The 21,933-nt window shown below is 37.2% G+C and overlaps 1 protein-coding gene across 2 annotated transcripts in view; it reads right to left on the reverse strand.

The window, feature by feature from the left end:
• The window catches only part of PREX2 (phosphatidylinositol-3,4,5-trisphosphate dependent Rac exchange factor 2), a 180,909-nt gene that overhangs the window by 99,931 nt on the left and 59,045 nt on the right, over window positions 1–21,933 (reverse strand). For both annotated transcript variants that reach the window (XM_055705100.1, XM_055705099.1), the window contains 5 exons: window positions 17,004–17,137; window positions 12,599–12,702; window positions 5,368–5,517; window positions 1,730–1,874; window positions 71–171 (listed from right to left, as the gene is read on the reverse strand). In XM_055705100.1, the coding sequence (XP_055561075.1) occupies window positions 71–171; window positions 1,730–1,874; window positions 5,368–5,517; window positions 12,599–12,702; window positions 17,004–17,137 (634 nt within the window). The remainder of the gene's footprint in view (window positions 1–70; window positions 172–1,729; window positions 1,875–5,367; window positions 5,518–12,598; window positions 12,703–17,003; window positions 17,138–21,933) is intronic.

Consider the following 21,933-nt stretch of genomic DNA (forward strand, 5'->3'; position numbering starts at 1 on the left):
TCAAAATTAAGTCCACTCTAATTACAACAATTACTTTGAAAGCAAGTAAGTTTAAACTAATTATATTTACCATGGTGGATAATGCCATTCTCTAATAAAGCTTGGCCAAGATGAACACCTTCTTCAGATTTGTGTATCTCTCCAATTTCCAACAACCATGACACAAATTCACTGAAATAAGAACAGATATAAAGAACAAATTTTAAATATCATGTGACCAGTTCTACTACATTCCCCTCTCAGTTACCAGTGTTTCTTACTAATCTAGTAACTGATTCTTAGGCATAATGCTCTTCAGAATGTCGTATCACCTTTAAAAAACCCACTCATTTCAACTTTATTATTTCATCATACATACATAAGGTTCCCCTTGAGATGTTTTGTCTTACTCAGAAGTTTTGCCTGTATGAAGTTTACCCTGTACACGGTAAAGACTTGCCATGCTTCCTGGGATTTCCTTAACTAGCACAGACACATCTGACCAGTCAAATATAAGACAATCCCAGGCATACGTACTGCACCTGCCCAAGGCAGATATGCCATGAAGGCAGAACATAATCCCAGTATGACAGAACAGTACGCTTGTGACTTCCCAGGTGTGTCAAGACACGTTGATATCCTGAGCATATACACAAAGTACATACTGCATGTGCAGGAAATACCTGGCTTCTATCACAAGAAACCTGATGCAGTTGAGAGACAGCAAATTTACAGCATGTAAGATATTTGCATGCATGTTACAAATCAAAAGAACAGTGTAGAGAGGTCGTGCAAAATTCACATTCATGGATTTTAACTGGTGACCTGGGAACCAGCAAAAGCCTACTTCAAAAGCGTCCACTTCAAAGGTAGCATAGAAAAGCAGCCATTTAATGGTAGGTTTAAATGTTTCACAAACAGCTCCTCACCATGAGTGTATTCATTACCTGCTTCCAACAACTTCACTGAAGGAACATGATTCAACCACAACATTAATCTTAATCCTGGTTTCAGTTCTTATCAGCTATGTGTCTTCTGACAGTACATGAAAATCTCTCAAGTTTCATTTCCACATTTGAAGCCACTGAGTATCTTCACTATGCTTGCGTAAAAGTCGCTGTACTTTATAAAAATACGTTCTACACTTAACTCTTATGGTCAAATGAAATAAGTGATAAACCCTCTGCCCCTCAAACTCATTTTTTGGTCATATACACATTTTTAGGGTCTCTATGGCTTTCTGTTTCTCTTGCATTTAGTCTTCTTAAGCCATAGGTATTATATGGCATTATAAAGATCCTCCTGATAACAGGGGTAAATTTTTAAACATGTAAACTTTATTTAGTAACTCTGTCCCTCACATTCAGGCAAGAGGAGGACAGAAACAGTCTTAGAGACAGAGATTGTTTAAAGTGGAATAAAGCAAATTTGATATTCTAAACTAGGCATTTCAGAGACAAAATGCATCAAACAAGCTGGGAATTGTTTCTTTAAAGAAACTATTTTATTTAATGCATTTTCACATTTTCAACATATCTTTGCAGTCTTGCTCCTTTAATAAAGCTACTTTTGGAATACGAGTAAACATATTTACATTTCAGGCAGACTAATTTACATTTTGGTTAAATTCTGGGAGTCAAATAGGCCTAACAGATATTGCAAATAAAGCACAGTTTCCGTAGCATCCCAAAGAAGATTTAAAATGTGGTTTTAGCTGGTAAAAAGTCATGCTATGAAATGCATATAATACCTTCCAAGAAAGCACTTGGGGAAAGTGGTTAATTTCCTCTTCCTGTCTTTGATGAGATTCCCTTGTTTGCACATCATTTTGTACAGTCTTTCTCCTTGCTCAGAGATCATCACCCAAGTGTCCTGTTCCATGCCCAATTTTAAACCTGACAAAAACACATTAACATTTTATGAAGTGATATTGCCATTATATTTTAGTGTCTTCCCCAAATAAAGAAGCAATACCAACATTTTACATACAAAAAAAGTAAAGGAACCATTTCCACTGTTATACTCACAATTAAGTTAAATCATAAACATCTGATCTTTGTAATGCATAACCAAATGATATCTTTACGTTCTTCATAGTGAAGTTAAACTGTTACTATATTGTCATCATGACTGATATTGTAGTAATAAATACTAATGACGTGATTTTTAGACCAGTATATGAACGTTTCAAAGGGAGTAGTCATGTCTTCACAAGTTTAAAAGAAAAGGGCCTTGGTTTTGCTCTTATCATGTGATAATAAAAATGTTTTCACTTAAAGGAAACTTTTTCAAATTTCCAATTACTAGTTACTAGTTATTCATGATACATTTGTTAGTTTCACCTAATAATAATTCACCCCTTTTTCACAAAAGCATATACACAACTTGATTATTTTTCTTCTCTTCAGGATTTTTACAACAGCAGAAAGGGGTTTGTTCCAAGATTTCTTACTGGTTTATATTCCTCTGTTTCGCTTCTTGAGAAAATCATCATGTCTTCTAAGTAACAGATGATCAAAACCAGTTTGTATTGAATTATGCATCCTACTGGCCACTCACAGAAGCTTGTGCTTCCAAGGAATACCACAGATCTTAATAATCCATGTGATTTCTCAATAAACAATTATTAATTCTGGACAAATCCACAGATTTCTCAAATGTCTTGTGCACATGTTCTCAGTTTCTGTTCAGATTTTCACATTTTTAAAACTATAACTGTACACATTCAATCTAAGTAACAGTCTGCCACTTCTTCAGTTCTGAAAATATTGCCAGAAAAAAATGTACCTGTCATGAGAAAAAGCTAACAATGGTACTGGACACAGATAAAAGGAGTCTCTCTCATTATCCATGAGCCAGATAGTGTTGATGCCACACAGATAAAACCTCGTGTATTGCTGCGAAAAGAAAACTTCACTGCTATACTACTTTTGGAGCTCATAGGATGTTGATGCTCTTATTTCTATTGGCTGTTTGAATCAGGTCACCACAGCAACATCAGTCTTAAAGATGACCACCTTTTGAATAAATTTCTGTAACTAACTGAATGCTTCAGTTGGTTACAGAAAAGCCCCAAAAGTGACAGAAAGACTTCCTAGCAAAACGTTTCCAATTCAGCTTGATTTCTTTCCTAGCAAGAAAATACAATCTATAAAGTCATCCCAGTTGATAATTCAATTACAACCACTGAAATCTTTGCTAAAATACCTCATTCAGGGCATTTTCTCCCTTTTGCTCAGCTTCTGCTATATGGATTCCAAATAAAAGTGTAAGTTGAATTTCTCTAAGAACCCTGAATCTCTGAGTCTCCCAACATGAATGGCGTAGCAAGCCCCAGCTACATGGAACACTCAAGCTGTATTTCTGTGCCTCACTCCTGCTCCACGTGCTGTATTTACCTAATCCGGAGATCACTGCAACCTGTGTGAGAGATGTGGAGTCTACAGGACCGCTACAAAAAAATGCATGGGCACAAACGGCACAACCAGGATAGAGTTACTCACATGAGCCTCACCCCCAGCCCAAGAGTTCTGGGAAGCGTGTTCTTGATTTAGTTCATCTCAGACTTGCAAAAGAGACAAAACACTGTTTTCACATGTGCAGTCACTTAGACTTCAGTGTAATTGCCTATATATACACACACACAAACAGGTTCTATGTCTCACCAAGTTAACATACAATTAAAGCATCTCTATGTTCATAGTGAATGGGAAAGTGTTACAGGTGCATTTAGATATAGTATTTGAATTCTAAAAAGAGAGGTGTTTGATTCCCAAGTTGTTTGGCAACTTGATTGCAATTAAGCTGATGCACCTCCTGCTTTGCAAGAAATGTTAATACAGACATTTAAAAAAAAAATCACTGTGCTGGAGAAGGTAAGATAAATGTATATATTCATACACTAACAGAGATCTTCAAGAACTACTTTTGAAGATTTTGTGTTGCTAACTAAGTGTATACAAAATCCCCTCCTCCTCCTTTCATGGCTGTCTCCTTGGTGGCAAACCCACTGAGAATGCCAGGATCTGAAAATTTCCCTGAATCATTGGATGCTAAAATCCATGGCTTGACTTTGGGATGGCGACCTCTGTCCTCAAGCTTGGCAGGCTTTGGTGCACACTCACCTCAACTACCAGCTGCTCAATAGTATAATGTGAAGTAGAAAGAATACTTCAACATAAAATACTCCTACTTACTCTGTTTCTTACCTAAATGTATCAAGAGTCTAGAGGAGCTAAGAAACTTAACAGTGAAGTGCAACTTGTTAAAAACCTTTTCAGCCAGTTTCAGACAAGGCCCCATAGAGAAGCAGACAAACCTGGTTTTTGTTGTATTTGACACCATCTTAATCATATTGCTTTTTCATTTGTTATTTTTAAAATGTTAAGTTTTTAGAGGCATCTAAGGCATCATTTTAGCTTTTCTACTATTAATTCCTGATGTCACTATTAATTAGCCGGCGCTCAGACACCCTAGTTGAAACTCTGGTCCTACGGAAGATGTCCTACAAACGTTCAGTATTCAACTTCAGAAGACAGAAGAATGTACTGCTGGTCTCCATTTACAATGGAGGCGCAAATCAATGCCTACTGCAACAGGTGACACAAAATCTGCACAGACCAGGAAAAAAATCTCAGATCTAACTACAACATCATCTTTTCCTTCAATAACAAGGCTCCAAACATCATTATTGATTAGGATATTTTAGCTTGCAAATGAAATTAGCTCCAGAAGATGATGATGCATCATCTTTCCCTGGTCCTACTTTGTTCTGTGTTCATCTTGAATACATGAGTTTATTCATGGTTGCATTTGAGATCAGGACTATATTTCAACCAAGTATTCTTCCAACGTAATTCAGTTATTCAAAAAGGCATTTTTCGTCAATGGTGATTTCTTACTTTCTTGGAGATGGAAGAATACATCAAAGAAGAGGTTGTGGGTATATTCTGTACTATTTCATGTTGGATCATCTGCATGAAGATCCAACACAGACAACCTGCTCATTTCAGTGATTCAAAAAGCTAGTCACAAAAGGGAAGCAAAGCATACAAATCCCACAAGACATTTAGAATAGACCGTCATATATTACAAACCATAACAGTACACAGGCCTCAGTGAAATTATACTGGTTGAGGATCGGCTGCAAAATCATAGATTAAATCATCTCCCCACTTCCAAAACAGCATTCGCTACCAGCCTACATGATTCAAGCCATTATGCCCTTCCCAATACAAGTTTGATTTATTTTTTCCAAGATGGTATTCATAAACCTTAGCTGAACTTGACACCACAAGTTTGCCTAGCAGTTGTTTTTGCTTTATATCTCAACATAAAAATACAGCATGGATTTCTGGCAAAGCAACACAAGGAGGTTTATTAACCTACCTTTTCTCCTCTCTCGCTCTTTCAAAATAGCTTCCAGCCATTCTTGCTTCTCTTCAGGGGTTTTTGCCATGCATACAAACCATTTGTTCTTTGCTGTGTTGTGGATCTTCCAGCCATTAATAACAGTGTGGCCACTGCTGTGATAGTCAGCTGGGAATAGACAGAATGGCTTAAAGAGCACCAATACTTAAAAAAGCAACGGTTTCTATAATTACTAAGAACTCTTTACACATAAAGCTCAGGAAATAAAGAAGAATAAAAATTAACTTAAAGTTATCTGTGCTGCTTGTGAACTATGTTATAACTTAATAAGCTGTACTTTTAACTTTTAATAAATAATGTCCTTCTTAAAATGTAACAGAGAATTGCCTAGCATATGGAAGAAGGTATAAACTTAACACTAAAACAGGCAGAGTCCTATTAAAAGAACAGATGACGGTACTTTGAGTACTTTTGTTCATGTTAAACTGTAATAAATAATTCCTTTAAAAAGCAGCATTGTGGTTTTGCCCCTTAAATCACTCAAAGCTGCTGTACTGATTGAATGACTTACTATTAAAATGTTAAAAGGACTAAATATACAGGGGGGGGAAATACAATTTCTGTATGACAAGTAAGCATATTATATAGATTTGATATCTCTTTACTGGTTACCTGAATAAAAAAATATCTACACTTATTTGTTAAAACAAGTTGAAATACAATACAAGATTTACCCCGATTTAAAAAAAAAAAATGCATCAACAAAATGCATAATTTTTGAAATACGTTCCTAACAGCCTTATGTTCAGTGTGCACATTATAGGAGAGAGGTAACAATTGCTGATGTCCTTAGATATCTTGAACTTCTGACTTCTAACATGTAAACACTATGCTATAAAAATCAGACAATTTACTACTTATTAGTCTTTCTTCACTTCTATAACACTTGATTTTAACATGCTAGCCATAAATCTTCCTCAGAAATTAGCTAAACAGACTTCCTCTCCAAAACTAACACTCCTGAATATCCTTCACTATGATTACATGCATTTCCTGGGGGAAAATTTTAAGCCATAAATGCCTCATGATAACAAATACATTTTTTTGCATAAAATACAGATTAAAACTAGAACTAGCAACCACCGTACAAAATACTAAGAAAATCAAAAGGTCAACATTTTCTCACCACAAACTTTCATTAAGAGGCAAGAAAGTCCTAGGGCCAGCCCTGACCTACTGTAATAAGTACAGAGCTTTTTTCTTTGTAAATATTTTTCATAATTCAGCCCTATTTTGTATAATGAGATGGGATTTTCCAAAACTGAAACCCTTGCTGACATGCTTGCTAAGATTTATCATAAATCTCAGCAGACATGCTAGTATCCTTTCAATAACTCTGCATTTTAATTAGATGGAAAGCAGCCAAGCTTTGTATACTGGGCTGGGAAATGTCAGGATCTACTAGGAACTCATGAGACTGATGGCTAATTTCTAAACCAACAAAACTGTCTAGTATTCAAAGTGTGTAAAGAAAGCACAAGCAAGTCTGTGAGAGGGGGTGGGGGGGAACGAACTAAGTTATTTCTGCAACATCATGTTTATATCACCTATTTATCATGTTTTTATTCACATAACATATACATGTTTTTATTCACATAACATATACATGATATTCTTTGTGCCTTTAAAAACACTGTTTCTAGAAAACTAGCCATCATATGGTGACACGCAATGTCAGAAAATTGGAGTCACAAATCAGTGAAAGGAAAGAAGCCTCAGACAGAAGCTCTCAGCTGACAGACCACAGACCTTTGGAGATCAAAGGCACAGCTGGAGGAAGGAAGGTTAAGGTCCCTTTGTATTATTTGAGCATATACTTCCAAACCTTGCAATATGGCCCTAGCTGCACCTTTTTGTTTATTTATTAAGCTACAGGCTAATACATATAAAACTACAGGGTGATATTTTTCCTGTGGTCTTTGTTATTGCATATATCTATCAGCACAACACCCATGTAATGAAGGCAAATATTATGATTTCTAATGCAGTGAACTGCAGCAGTTAAAATTGTGGCCAAAAAGGTAAAAAATGATGGCTCAGACTCAAAAATAGATTCAGATCCTCGCATTTCACTCTGGGCAGGAAACTGGTATCCACTTAAGCAGTTTAGTTTGGAAAAAATGGCTCATCCAGCCACTTGAGTATCTCTATGTAAAGATGACATTTTAAACGTGCAGCATCCTTGGCATCTGAAACTCTGTAACTGCAGGGTCAAGAACACTGGCAGTTTGACCACATTTATCTCATGCCACTACAAACTTGTCCAAATTCTGTGAAAAGCCCAATAACCTAGCTAGGTACTAAGATTGCCTAATGTGCACAGATGGCAATGTTTTCAAGTGGAGAAAAACGGGTGGCTATCACCCAGTTTTGCAATAGTAACACACTCCTGTGATGGCCAGCTCAATTTCAATCTCTGCATTTAACTGCAACACCCCTGCTTTCTCTTTTGTTCCCCACGTTCCCCATGACTACAATTCTCCAAGGTTCCCATGAGCAATTTGTTCTCCCCAGTACACCCATGCCCATAGTCTCCTGAAAAGTATTTCAGCATTACACTATCATCCCATATAAACTCATACCTTTTTTGGACTGGTTATGGAACAAAATCTCACCAACAGCTGTGGACATACCGGCCAGCCAGTCAGCCAGCAGGTATGAAAGTTCTGACTGGCCAGCTGCATAGGATATATGCACACTCTTCACATCAAGGCAGTAACAGCTGCCAGTCAGGCTAAACAAAGGATCTGCAAACCTGATATAATAGTTAACAGAAGGAGGAAGAGCATGAGACTTCATGTTGCCCCATGCAAAGTCTGAATAAGCATGCTTAACAAATCATTAACCCTCCAACTTCCCAAGAAAAGGTGACAAAAGATGACAAAAGATACTTGATAATACATTAAAGCTTGCCATTTGAACTGTAATATATTGTTCAACATTCAAGACTCAAACCTTTGAGAGATGCCTGTGAAGCTATTTGTTACAGCCATATACAATAGATTCTTTTTCTTCTCTTGCAGTACCAAACAGAAATCTCTGTATTGAGGTACTTCTAAGCTTCTCAGACTTTAAGTTCTTAGGAGCACTGATGCTCAGAAATACCAAGGAAATAACTGCTGCATAATATCATTCCTTTCCCCCTCTGTATACTTTCTGATGCAGTCTCTGGTTACTATTATCATGTAGTGCTTTTTCTATATTGTGCCTCATTTCAAGATAACAGGGGACAGAACTAAGATAATATAAGCAACCATAAATCTGGAATTTCCTAAGTCTCAAGTGCTTGTATTCATAAACTGAATAACATTCACTTAATGGCAGATGAATGCCTTTATAGATATACTTTTCTCTCAAAACTGAATTTTAAAAACTGAACACAGAAAAAACAATACCATCACAATATACCAAATTTCTAATACTTGCAAGTGGTTGCGTAGCCACATTGTTTTAAGAACACAAATAGTCTGCCCTAATAAGTAATACACATTCCACTTTAATCAGTGCAATCAAAAAAAACCAGAATGCTTCATGATGTTGAAACAAAAAAGAAAGCTTACACCAACTGCACTGCTCAGCCAAGGCCTAATTTCATCAAAGAAAAATTGCTTTTCAGAAAAAGCTTTGTTAATTTCTGTAGGCATGCCATTAGCATGACAATAAATCCCACTGGGAATCTGTTTTCCTATTTCTGTGCTTCTACTTAAGAACAACGAAAACTACATTCCTACATCTATCAATGCTGAGAGCGAATGCTCGTGTTCCGCAGAGCCTTATGGTTTCTTATACCAAGTGAAGAGAGGATCCCCAAATCTACTGTAAAGAACTGTGGAAGCATCATCTGGACTCAAAAGTCTAATGTTTACAGACATTTAGAGACCCATGAAGAGTACACGAGAAAGAGTCATGCATAGATACGAATATATAAGTACTCTGCACGCAGAGCTTCCACATAGAAAGTGATCAGTAATTGATGATTAAAGAAAATAAAATAATACAATGCCAAAAAAAGCACATGCAAAGCTAATGTGAATGAGGTTCAGACAGCCAGACTACTACACTTATGAGTGAGATGAGACAAAGAATACAGCCCAATAGCACCAGGTTACAGTTCAAATGTGGATGACTACAGGGAATAAAAAACAAGAACACAGAACAGTAAAGAAACCAAGACAAAGCAAGGTTAAAGAAGGGCATCATGACCGAGTGAAAGAAAAAGTATCAGTGTGAGGAGAGGGAATACACTTCTGACCAGAAGGAAGGAAAAATTAAGTATTTTTTTCTAAAGCAGGGGGAGAGGGTGGCAAGAAAAGGGCAGAAAGGTGCTACAGGCCCAGGAAATAGCACAGACATTTCCACATTTCAAAGAGAACCATAGAAAGGAGGGGTAAAATAGCTATAATTTCAAGAAAAAAATACTTTAGGATATTGGACAAACTGAAATGCAGAAGGTGGAAAATGCAAGGATATGGGGAAAAAAGCAGGTAAAAATAACCATAGAATCATAGAATAGTTTGGCTTAGAAGGGACCTTTAAAGGTTATCTAGTCCAATTCCCTTAATAATAAGCAGGGGTGTCTTCAACTAGATCAGGTTGCTCAGAGTCCTGTCCAACCAGACCTTCGATGTTTCATGGATGGGGCACCTGCCACCCTAATAATTTAGAAATCAAAATAACCAAACCATTAACTGATGTTTCATAAGTGTGGAAAGGAGGACAGATTTTAGACACGTTGCATATATAAAGGCAACAAGATTTGATATAGCTCAGGAGAGCAAGTGGGAAGGAAGCACAACAGCCTCCAGTAAAATGTGTAAGGCTGTAGGAAATGGGGATGGCAGCAAAATGTCCTGTGGCTGGAGGAAATCAGACTACTGGTGTCTGGAATAGAAAGGAAGATGATTTGTGCTTAGCCAAATTATACTTGAAGATTCACTGAGAAAGAAAACAAGTAAGAAGGAAAACTGATGGTGTGACAGGGATCAAGGATTGAATAGCTACAACAAACAAATGAAGAAAGGTGGGACAGATTTGAGAAAGGCAGGGCAGTCATGGAAGGAGGAAAAAAAGAAATATTTGCTAAAGCCAACACTAAAAGCATGGCAGTATCTGGTATCAGAACCAGTGAAAGAAAAGAGATACAGAATTCTTGGGGTATTCATCAGGAAGAATATGGTGGGTATAAGCCTCTGTGGCCACAGTAATGTCAAGATTTCTAAGAGATACCCTCTTAGAAAGTGACATAATGGAAACAGGAAAACTGTCTCCTATTTCTAAAGCATGTAATAATAATACATAACATAAAAGACTGAAACACTCAACTTTCTTTTTTGCATAAAAAAAGGCATTGACTGAAATTTCATACAAATAAAGCTAACAATTGGGCAGGAATACAGGCCAGAAAAGGGAAACAGCAGCATATAGAATATTGGATAAATTATATTCAAGTCAATGAGGATTGATGAAATTCCCTACAGTGTACCCACAGGTATCTCTAACCCATTAATTAAATTTGCGGGCCTGGTAAAGCACATAGCCTGAAACAGATGTCAAGGAGTTCTTACAAAAAAATGTATAAAAACCAAAGAGAATTAACCAAGTGTGACACCACAGTGCTCCACCTTATGTTCAGCATTTTCCCCTAGTTCTACCAAGAGCTTAAACAGTTCAGCAATAACTTTGTTGATGGCACCCAGGCAAGAAGCACTGCGTGAACTTTCAGGAACAAGACATGAATTCTGAATGCTTAATAAGTTTTGGAAATAGTAAGACAAAATTCAGTACAGAAAATAAAGTAATTATTAGGACCTACTCTCAGATATTAATACAGTATAAACCAGAATGGAAAAGGCACCAGTAATGCACAAAAGGATCTGGTGTGGGATTCTGAAACACAAACTAAAAAATCAAAAATAATGCTCTCAGAAAAGCTAGACAATCCTGGGATTAGTAACAGACATCCCACATGCAGCACTACAGTAATTATTCTCTTCCACTTGGCACCAGTAAAGTTTCAGGTCTGGACACTTCATAATGTAACAAACTAGGGGGAAAAAAACAAACCAAAATTCCAAAAGACACAAAAAGTAATAAAAACTTAGAAAACATGACCCATGGCAACAGGTTGAAAGACTTAAAAAGAAGAGATGGAGGACAGACAGAACAGTCTTCCAATAAACTGGTTTGTCGCAAAAAGAGCAATAGTCAAACAGTTCTCCAAGTCTACCCAGTAGAATAAGTGAGCAAACTGTTTTTAAAACAAGGAACACAATTTCAAAAATTCTTGATTTTAAAGAAATATTTAACTTATACTAAGGATTTCTATGAAGCTTACTTGAGCTGTAGGATCCTTGTCATTAATGCTCAATTTTAGAAAGGAACTACATTAAGAAATGCTTGGAATCCATAGATGTAGGACAAACCTAATGCTACTTTTAAATCAGGAGAAGTAATATATAACTCACATAAATTTCCTCCAGACCTACATATTTGCAATGCCACTGCAGGTTTCACGCCACCACCACCCCCTTTTTTTTTTTATAATTTTACATTAAATAGCTGAAAATTATTAAGGTTTTCCTTATTAATCATAAGGAAATTATAACAGTTAAGCTCAAACGTTAAACTCAAGTTTCTAAAACAAAAGTTGACATTTCTCTGACTACTTTGGTTTTTCACTTTTCTAATGTGTGTCAGGAAAATTCAAGCAATCATAGGGATTATATCCCTAAAGGTATTTAAAGCATCCTTCCTTTTTTCTTAAACACTTATTTTACAATTTCAGTATTTATGGTGTTTGAGGTTTCATTCCAACAGAGGTAACTATTCCGTTTGCTTTTACAAATATATCATATACCTAGGGATAATATCGTTTAAGAGCACTGGAATGCTGTAAAGTGAAGTTAAATATATGATTTCAGCCGAGCAACAAATATCACTTTATTTTATTACTCTGTTCATGTTTGTGTAAAACAGTCATCTACAACTGCCCAGCTAATAATGTATGAAAGCAATGATCTGTCACAGGAGCAGAGTTTTGATACAAGCAGATAGTGCTCTTAAAGTGGCATCTTACTCTTGCTTTCTGAGTATAAGAAGCACCCTCCATTCTCAAAGAAATCACAAAGCTGCATTTGATTTCACCACCTCAAAAGACTGCTCTGTTAATGAGCAACACAAATATACTCACCTGTTCCATCATCTACATTCTCTACTTCCATCACTTCTGTATTTATCCTGCCCCGAAAAAGGTAACGGTGGCCATCTGTAGATGCTTTGCTGTTCTTCAATCGCCTGATAAAAGAAAGAGCAGGTAGGCATGTCATCCACCACCTTTTTCTATGTTTCTGCACCACTACCTGGACATGTAGCATTTAAAGACTACTGTAAGAATCACAATACATTTATACATGTGCAGTTGAACTGTGGAAACCGTTGCTGAATGGGGCACTGCTGATCCTAATGCAAACAACATCCATCTCTGGTACGACTAAGCTGCAAATTGGTGGCTGACATGAGAGTTTATCAGGGAAGTTCCAATCTGTAAAAGCTCTGTCCCACCACTTTGGTATCTATATGCCACTGTCTGCCATCAAAGACAAAATACTGTACTGAGAGGATCTTTCCTCCTAAATGATGCAGCCTCCTTATGCTAGTCAAGAAATTCAACACAAGGGTAGCATGACTGAAAAAATGAAATAAGAACACCTTTGGATATGAATCTTGACCTACCCATATTAGCCTCATAAATGGCATTTATGCATGGAAGAATAAAGACAACATTCTTTCTTCCTCACATAAGGGTTAACCAAGAATTACAATTCAGAATTGCCAAAATTTTGTGGCAGTTTCACAGTGGTGTATTCCAAAGCAGTGTGCACTGCTGTAACTCTGTCCTCAGTGAAGTCAAGGCCTTTTGAGAACCCCAGCTGTAAGTAGGTTTTCCCACCTTAGACAAGCTAGAGATGATTTTTCTGTCCATTTTTGCCTATAACGATGGTAAAGAGTGTATATCAAACAAAGGTATAATCGTCTGAATTCTGACCTTCACTCACTCCAGACAGGTACTAAACTTCAGAAAATGACCTGCCTCTCAAACATTACAGTCTAATGAATAATCTAATATGGCATAAATTTCTTATTCAAAAATTGAATAATATATTTTTCAAAAAACAAAACAGCACCAAGCATAAAGGTTCAGTATTACATACTTTTTTCTCTTAAAAGTGAAGTAAATCTAATAATTCTAGTGACCTTTGTACCTATGAACCCAAATTTAGCAATCTACATTTATACAACTCCACAGCAAAAGGATGCTTTAAAATTACACAAAATACCTCATATTATAAAAATAGGTCAATTTTTGTAAAATTTCCAAAATACAAACCTCCTGTGAGCAACACTTTCTTTACCTACTTGCCAATCAATACCCAAAGTATCTTGCTGGCATATAACTAATTCATTTCCCACCATAAACTCTGAAACTATGTTCTAAGTTGAGTTATTCTCATGTCATCAGAGACGTCACCATGTGACATCCAGCTACATGTCACCCAACGACATGTAGGACATGGTTGCTCAAAACTAAAGAAATCGCAGACCTGTTGTGTGTTTTGAGATTTTTCACCTAATAGTGCATTTTAACTAGAATATGGCTACAAAAATAAGTAATTCATAGGTGGACAAGTGAAAAGATACTACGTAATCAGTAATTTAATTGTAATTGTCAGACAACAAAATCTAGCAAAAATTAGAAATTTTGAGAATAGCTTAGTTTATATTTAACCAGTCTACATAAAAATGCAACTGAGAAGTTTTAGGAGGATATCCTTGAAATAAATTCAGTATTCAACACTAGGTATAATCACAAGGTTCTTAAATGGTTCCTACTATGACTGTTCCAAATGTTCTGCAACCTAAGCAAGAGTTGAAACAAAAGCAAAGGAGTGATTCACTATAGCTAGTGAAGTATAAATGAACTATCTTCTCACATGTAAATGCTTCCCTGTTAACAGAGTATTCTATAGGAGGAAACAATATTGACTGAGGAAGAAGATTTTTAAACCTTCCTTAGGATTAGTCAGCAGCTTCTTCAGTGGTAACCTACTGGGAAAAAAATCATTTCCAGTCCAGTCTGAATAAAGTTCTTACAGAACAAACTCAGCAGCTTTACCATGTGGAAAGGTCCCTACAAGACATTCTTTATCACTAAGGTTCATGGCTACTTTCCACAATTACCACTTTCTACACCACATACTGATGAGTCTCATCTTCCCAACATATTGGTTCAGCAAGAAGCTCCACAAGTGCTACAGTGAATCTAACCACAAGTCTACCATAGAATCATGAAATCATTTAGGCTGGAAAAGACCCTTAAGATCAAGTCCAACCATTAACCTAACGCTGCCAAGTCCACCACTAAACCACATCCCTAAGGGCCACATCTACACAACTTTTAACTACCTCCAGGGACGGTGACTCAACCGCCTCCCTTGGGAGCCTGTTACAGTGCTTGACAACCCTTTCAGTGAAGAAATTTTCCCCACTAACCATCCCAAACTTCCCCTGGTGCAAATTGAGGCCATTTCTTCTTGTTCTGCCACTTGTTCCTTGGGAGAAGAGACCAACCCCCACCCTGCTACAACCTCCTTTAAGGTAGTTGTAGAGACCAATAAGGTCCCCCCTTGAGCCCCATTTTCTCCAGGCCAAACACCCCCAGTTCCCCCACCCGCCCCTCATAAGCCTTGTGCTCCAGCCCCTCCACCAGCTTCGCTGCCCGTCTCTGGACACGCTCCAGCCCCTCAGTGTCCCTCCTGCAGTGAGGGGCCCAAACCTGAACACGGCATTCGAGGGGCGGCCTCACCAGTGCCCAGTGCAGGGGGACGGTCACATCCCTATAGTTAGCACAGAAGGAGAGTGATATCCAACCCTTAGCCACCTGCTCTTATGTATGACAAAATGAGTACGAGCATAAACTTATTTGGGAAAATAATTTTTAAAGCATTTAAAATAATACTTTTGAATGATGAGACCTATGCAAAACCTCGTATGAAAAATACCATATATAAACTATATAGCACAGCAAACAACAAGGGTTGCTAATAAGATTTTAAAGCCTTAATGAAAAATTGGTCTCAGATTTGTGCATTTTATGCATAAACTTCCATTTACTTTGATGGTTGTAGCTGTATATGTACTACTGATTTTACAACTAGACTACGCAACACATGCTGTGGTACACAGATATAAGACTTCTGGTCTTTGTTATCCAACCCTCCTATCTCCATCCCTCTCATCTGCCCCCACCAAAAACAGGTAGCAAGAAGAAGACAAAAAGCACACACTACTCCCCACACATAGCTAAAGCAATGGGAGAGGAGGAAATCATTATGTCATCAGGCTGCCCTCAGTCTTTTCATCCCAAAGCTGATGGTGCTGGGTGCTCCCACATGCTGGACTGCATGACCAGCTACCTTCACTCAGATGCACTAAGCGTACATTTTAGCATTAACATTTCACTTGACCATCCTCTCATGTACAGCCCTCAAAAGCAGCTAGGTCAGGATTCATCCTTTAAATAGGACCACTGCCAAGCCAGAGCACTAATCTAAACAAATTGATATTACGGGTGCAGAGAAAAACATCTTTCATCTGGATGCTACAGACAATCCAGGGTACTAGTAAAAGACAGTTGGGGAAAAAAAAGGATGAAAGCTGGCTATCAAATCTGGAACCACCCTTGAAAATCTTGCAGCACTCACACTGATCCAATGGGCATGGCAGGGGTGATGACCGTAGAACCTGGATTTATAAAGCTACTGTTTCAGCAGTTGCAGTCAGTTTTCTCAACTGGACACTAAGGTCGATGATGGGAGTTTCCTCTGACACCACTCACAAGTGTGCAGAGACAGAGCAAAGATAATGGTACTCAGCAGCGCTGTTAAGAGACCATATTCAAGGTCTTTCACGTATCTAGGAATCTATCAAGGATCTATACAGTAACATGTATTCAGTGGCTACTCAAAAACAGGTTCTGGGTCAAAGAAAGAAGCAGTTCCAAGAGGGATGCATGTACACAGAGGTCTTATTCCTCAGAAGCATAAGAGCACCAAATATTAACTGCAGAAGCTTACTGCTAAACTAAGGTATTGCTCCTTGCAATGCAGCAAGCAGCAGCTTCCTGGCTGTTTTCCCTGATTAGAAATACAAGGCTTGAAACTCTTGAATCTGTAAAGATTTATTTTATAGCATAAGCCGTAATACTCATTTGTCTGAACTGAAAATTCAGTCTGTTGACCCTTCGCATAAGAGAATGAGGCCACCACATATAACCTGTTGTGGAAGACTGACAAAACAGGTTGTGTGTCCCTTTCATCATTTGGATTCTGCATTCATATAAAATATTTCCAATGTTTGAATTAAATATACTTCTCTTTGGGTGACAGTTCCCCTCTAAAAATCCTGACTTTTATATTGCAGTTAACTGCAGTAAACACATTGGTGGTGTTCAAATATTCTTATGAAACAGCATACAAAGGATTAGCTCTGCTGTGAGAAAAATACATTATTTTTGAAAGTATAAATTAATCATTTACCTGTGCTTTTTTTTGCAGTAGACCAAAAGGTTATCAAAAAGAAAAAATATCCTCTCTTGGATATTTCCTGCTGAAATTTTCAGTAGTAGTCCACTTCGCAGCATTTCTGTGCACGTATCTGTGATGTTGGACCCCTAAAATCAATTGGAAAGAGATTATTTTTTTATTCTGCGAGAACTGAAGGACTGTGCACCAATTAAGGAAAAGTTTCTTATACAAACTCACAACCATAATGATTCTCTGGAAACGCCAAGAATAAAATTCATGGTAATTTATTACATTGTAATTAAATAATAATTTCTAATGATGCTTAACACCAGCTTTGTATTCATTCAGTATTGCCATTAACTGGAGAGGGTGTGTGGTTTAATTGCTAAAGTTTCCAAATTGTATTACGTATGTGCACAAGATCACTCCTGAAAAATCAGGCCAACTTCATACAACAACTCTTATCCTCAGTAACTTTACTATTTAGTCAGAAATGTCTGACATAATCCATGCCAAGATGAATTTGGAAGCTGAAGCAACCTGTAACTTGAACATCATCAAGGGTATATATTTCTACATTAAATAAAGCTAAACACAAAATCAAAAAACAGCTAAGTTTAAAAGTCAGGCAAACTATTAGTGGCACATACAACTAAGACTGTCTAGCATACTTCCTCATAACACAATCTCAAGACATCAGAATTCTGCTAAGCTTAAATGTTTCAAATGAAACTTCTCATGCCTCATTTTTACTTCAAGGTAGATCATTCTTTCAGGCATTTTCATAAAGGTTAATGAAAAAGAAGCAATTAACACAGCTTAACATTTTCCTCAAAATACTTCTGTGAAAAAGTCATGGCATTTCTACGCCTTATAAAGAGAAATTTACCTCTCAAGAAAGCCTGCCTTGAATTCGGAGGTGTATTTTGCTATTCTGAAAATCCACGTGCTTGTGGGGCAAAGCTCCTGTCCATGAGCTATATGCATCCAGCCATGTGACCTTATTGATAACTATGCCTGCTGGCTGCATCAAGCATACCCATCCATGGCTTGAGGAGTTTCCTAACTTGAGGCAGTCAACAGCCAGCTTGGAAACCCACAAAAGCTAGGACTTTCCTTTCAACTACAGATGATCTGAGTGACTTATGCCTGCAATAGCTGTAGTTACTTCCTCTTCTTGATCTAACCACAGTAGCCCAAAGGAAAATGCATTCAATTAAGAGCCAAGAAGCAATCATGGGTTCTGCTCTCAGCTCTTCATCTTACCATTCATCCTTTGTACATCACATCCCTGAATATTGAGCAATAGCTCAGACTGTTCTGAGGCGAATGCAGTCTGTTTACAGAGATGATAAGAGACATTGCACAGCCATCACACTGGAACACAATTCAGGTCTCTAAATAAAGCAGCTTCAGCATCAGAACTACCTACCTACTCATTTCCATTTAGGTTTGAACGGAGCCAAAAATGAACATCATCCATAGAGACTACACCATACTTCCCTTCCTACGACAGCATCAGAACCAGAAGCCGGCACACTAATTTTACAGTTTTATTTAAAACCAAATATTGGAGCACCTTAAAAGTACACTCAGTAATATAAGTTGAGCATAATTTAGGGCTGTACTTAATGCTTGCTGACCACAACTACAGAAAAGCAGATAATTTTGTTCCATTCTATTTCGTTGTCTTTGTGTATTAAAAGGAGTAAACAATATCTGATTTTGCTTTTAAAATTTGCTGGAATAGTACTTAATAATAATTTGCATTTTAAAAGGATAGATATTTTTTAAATGTTTCTTGTTTCTTTTCACAGAAAACTTCAGTTTTGCTGGAAATCTGGGGTTATTTTGTAGGGAAGCCAAAAAAATTCAGCTTAAGGCTTCAAAATCGTATCAGCAGTTTCAGCTTTCTACAAAAGGGTCTATTTTTTTCATAGAAAGGGTCTTATGAAAACATTTCATCTCTTTTTACATAAAAATTTCATTTTCACTGTAGAAAAATACAATCTCTTTCCAACAGTCCTAGAAAGATCTGCTACTTGCCTGCATCAAGTTATAAAATACCATATTTTATACATATTTAAAACATATATAATTCAGGCTACGTGAATCGTCAGGATTTACTTCATTCATGATTCAAGTTCAACATTACAATACGGCAGTGAAAATTATCTGTATCACATTACTACCCTTTGCTACTGCTTTCATCTTCATTTTCTTCCTTTCCTAATATAAACTGCTAAATGATGAAAAAAACATTCTAGAGATACTTTTTTTCCCTTGGAGGCCCTCCTATCCAAACACTGAACAGCATTCAGTTCACTTTATCAGATACCTTCTGACAAGATCACAACCTGTGCTGGTGTGGCCACAGGTCAGTGAATTTTGTTACTGCTGGTTTATCTGCTGAATTCCAGGGAATAAGGTAACAGGATCAGAAGCCACATCTGGCTGTCCTACATAAGCCTGCTAGTAGAGAAAAAAAACCTGCCAACCTCTTGTCTATGTAACACTGTAAGGGTCAGCCTGTTCCTAGACTTCAGGTGGGCATGGAGTTGAAAGGAAGAGGAAGGGCATGTTATGTGAAAACACTGCTGTCTATACACCTGGGGTGAGCGCTTCCTTTAGGGATGAAAAACATGATGAAAAAAGGATAAAGCAGAGGGCACACAAGCACTACCATATCCACCATGCAATTCAAACAAGGACTGACAACTAAAACAATGATTTCATGAAGGATGTAGCTACACCTTGAACCTCCACATGGCTTTAAAGCAGGAGCACCAAGCTACAGTTGATATCCAGCCCAGCAGGATAATTCATTTATCCAACTCCGAGCTGTCTCCCTCATAGGGAAAGGTTTGAGGCTGCAGTAACAGATGAAAGATCATTCTTGTCCCAGAAGCAGGTGAGGCTATCTACTGCACAGCTAAAGCTGAACTATACTACCTACAAGCCATACTTTTCTAACAAATATTACGAAAACCTTCTAATGCAAGCATGTTTTTACTAAATGTTTCAATTGAAATTACCATGGAAATCTCAAATATGAGCAATATGGACCTGGAAAGTAATTTGCTATTTCAAAGATTTCATGAATACGTACATTTATACTCAGGGCTTGTAAGGGAAGATCATGCAGTTGCTCAACCTAAATGTAAAATCATTACTACTACGCTGCAATTCATGTTTCTACGCATTTAAATTACCCACAATTAGTACTGATGGGGCATTTTCAGTGAAACCAGCATTTTTGTAATAGGTCAATTTGGAAATGCCATGTATTGTAGAAATAAACCTGTTTTAATCATCTTCCAATAAAACATATAAAGGATTCAATTGGAAAAAACTGACCTGCAAAGCAGGTTTATACTGTGAATCTAGATTAGGTTTTCCTCCATCTATCCTACTGAGTCACTGAAGACTCCGAACATCTAACTAGAGCAGTCCTCTCCTGTGGGTAGCACTAGTGCCAAGGACTCTGTGGTTTATCAAGACAGCTGGTAAGGAAGTTAAAAGCCTGTAAGATCTCAGAGCCTGCAGGCTGTTCAGGTAAAACTGCTTCTAGCAACCTTTGGCTGCCAGTCAGTCACCTATCATTCCACTAAGGCAAAGGCTTGGGCAAGAGGTCTGAAATGTGGGCTACCATGACTGTATCATAAAATAAATGCTTTAAAATGCACTGGAAGGAAAGAGACTATATGCAAGAAATTTAAAACAGTATTTTTTTTGTTTTTAAAAAATCCTTAAGTCACTAAATACCCATCTTTGAGATTAAAATTTATGACTTTTATTACCTTGCAATGAAAAGCAGCATTTGTTGGTTTTGCTTGTTACAAAAGCTACTTATCTACATATTCCAGGCAAATTTCAGTCAAACACAGAGGTCTGACCATACTGATTCAGTGGCCAACACATTAACAGTGATAAATGTCAGATTTTACAGATATTGACATACTCTTCAGTACTTGCACATGGGCATAGGAAATAGAAATAAAATAGGGGAAAGGGCCAAAATTTCTGGTGTTTATAACAGAAATCTCTATTAAAATACTACTTGCTGTTATGGCAGAATGGAAAAGAACAGAATATCCCATGCTATTGTCACTAAATTGGTCCGTGACTCACACTGTTGTTCAGTTTCCAGATCACAACAAATGCAACAACTTTATTTTTTCTTCTCTCACTGAAACTTCCACGTAAATTTTACTGACAGACTCCTTCAGTTGCTGAGCCATTCTCCAGCTGAAACAGCCACCTACACAAGTTCTGAATTCAGGCCAATAAATTTAACCACTTAGGAAATTAAGTGAGAAAGAAAATTTTTAGTATAATGACTTTCTTGAAACAGATGTTCCATTTTTCCATGAATCTGTATTTTTATCATAATAAAGAAAAGCTTCACTTTGTGACACTTATGTATAGGAATTCAAGCCATGCTTTGATCAGATTCTAAAAATAGTCTGTATGTTTTTTTCCTTTCCTTCTAGTTGGGGCCAAGCAATGTGCTAAAGCATTTCCTTCTGGAAGGAAATCTCCAACAAGTTTGCCTCTTTATTTTTAGGCAATGCAGAAAACCAGATGTTTATTTAATTAAATCCACTCTCATACATTGCATTCAGAGGTTTTTTGTAGTTGTTGTTGGGAATCATTCAAAATACGATTAGCTCTTATACATGCTCTGGGATTCTTACCATTTCAAGGACTAACTGTATATTATGTTTGAAAAGGATGCGCATATTAAGATCAGTGCAATTTTGCCAGATTGGGCACCCTGTAGTTGCCATATGATAATAGCAGACCTGATCAGCTAAACTACAATAAGCACCACATAACTCCACTGAAAACATAGTATTTTAAAACAATGATGCCATTTCAGAGTTCAAGCACAAGTGAAATCCTAAATTTAAATTGGGGTGGAGGGTGGGGGTTGTGGGTA

Source organism: Falco cherrug, chromosome 3, assembly GCF_023634085.1.
Source record: "Falco cherrug isolate bFalChe1 chromosome 3, bFalChe1.pri, whole genome shotgun sequence".
NCBI lineage: Eukaryota > Metazoa > Chordata > Aves > Falconiformes > Falconidae > Falco > Falco cherrug.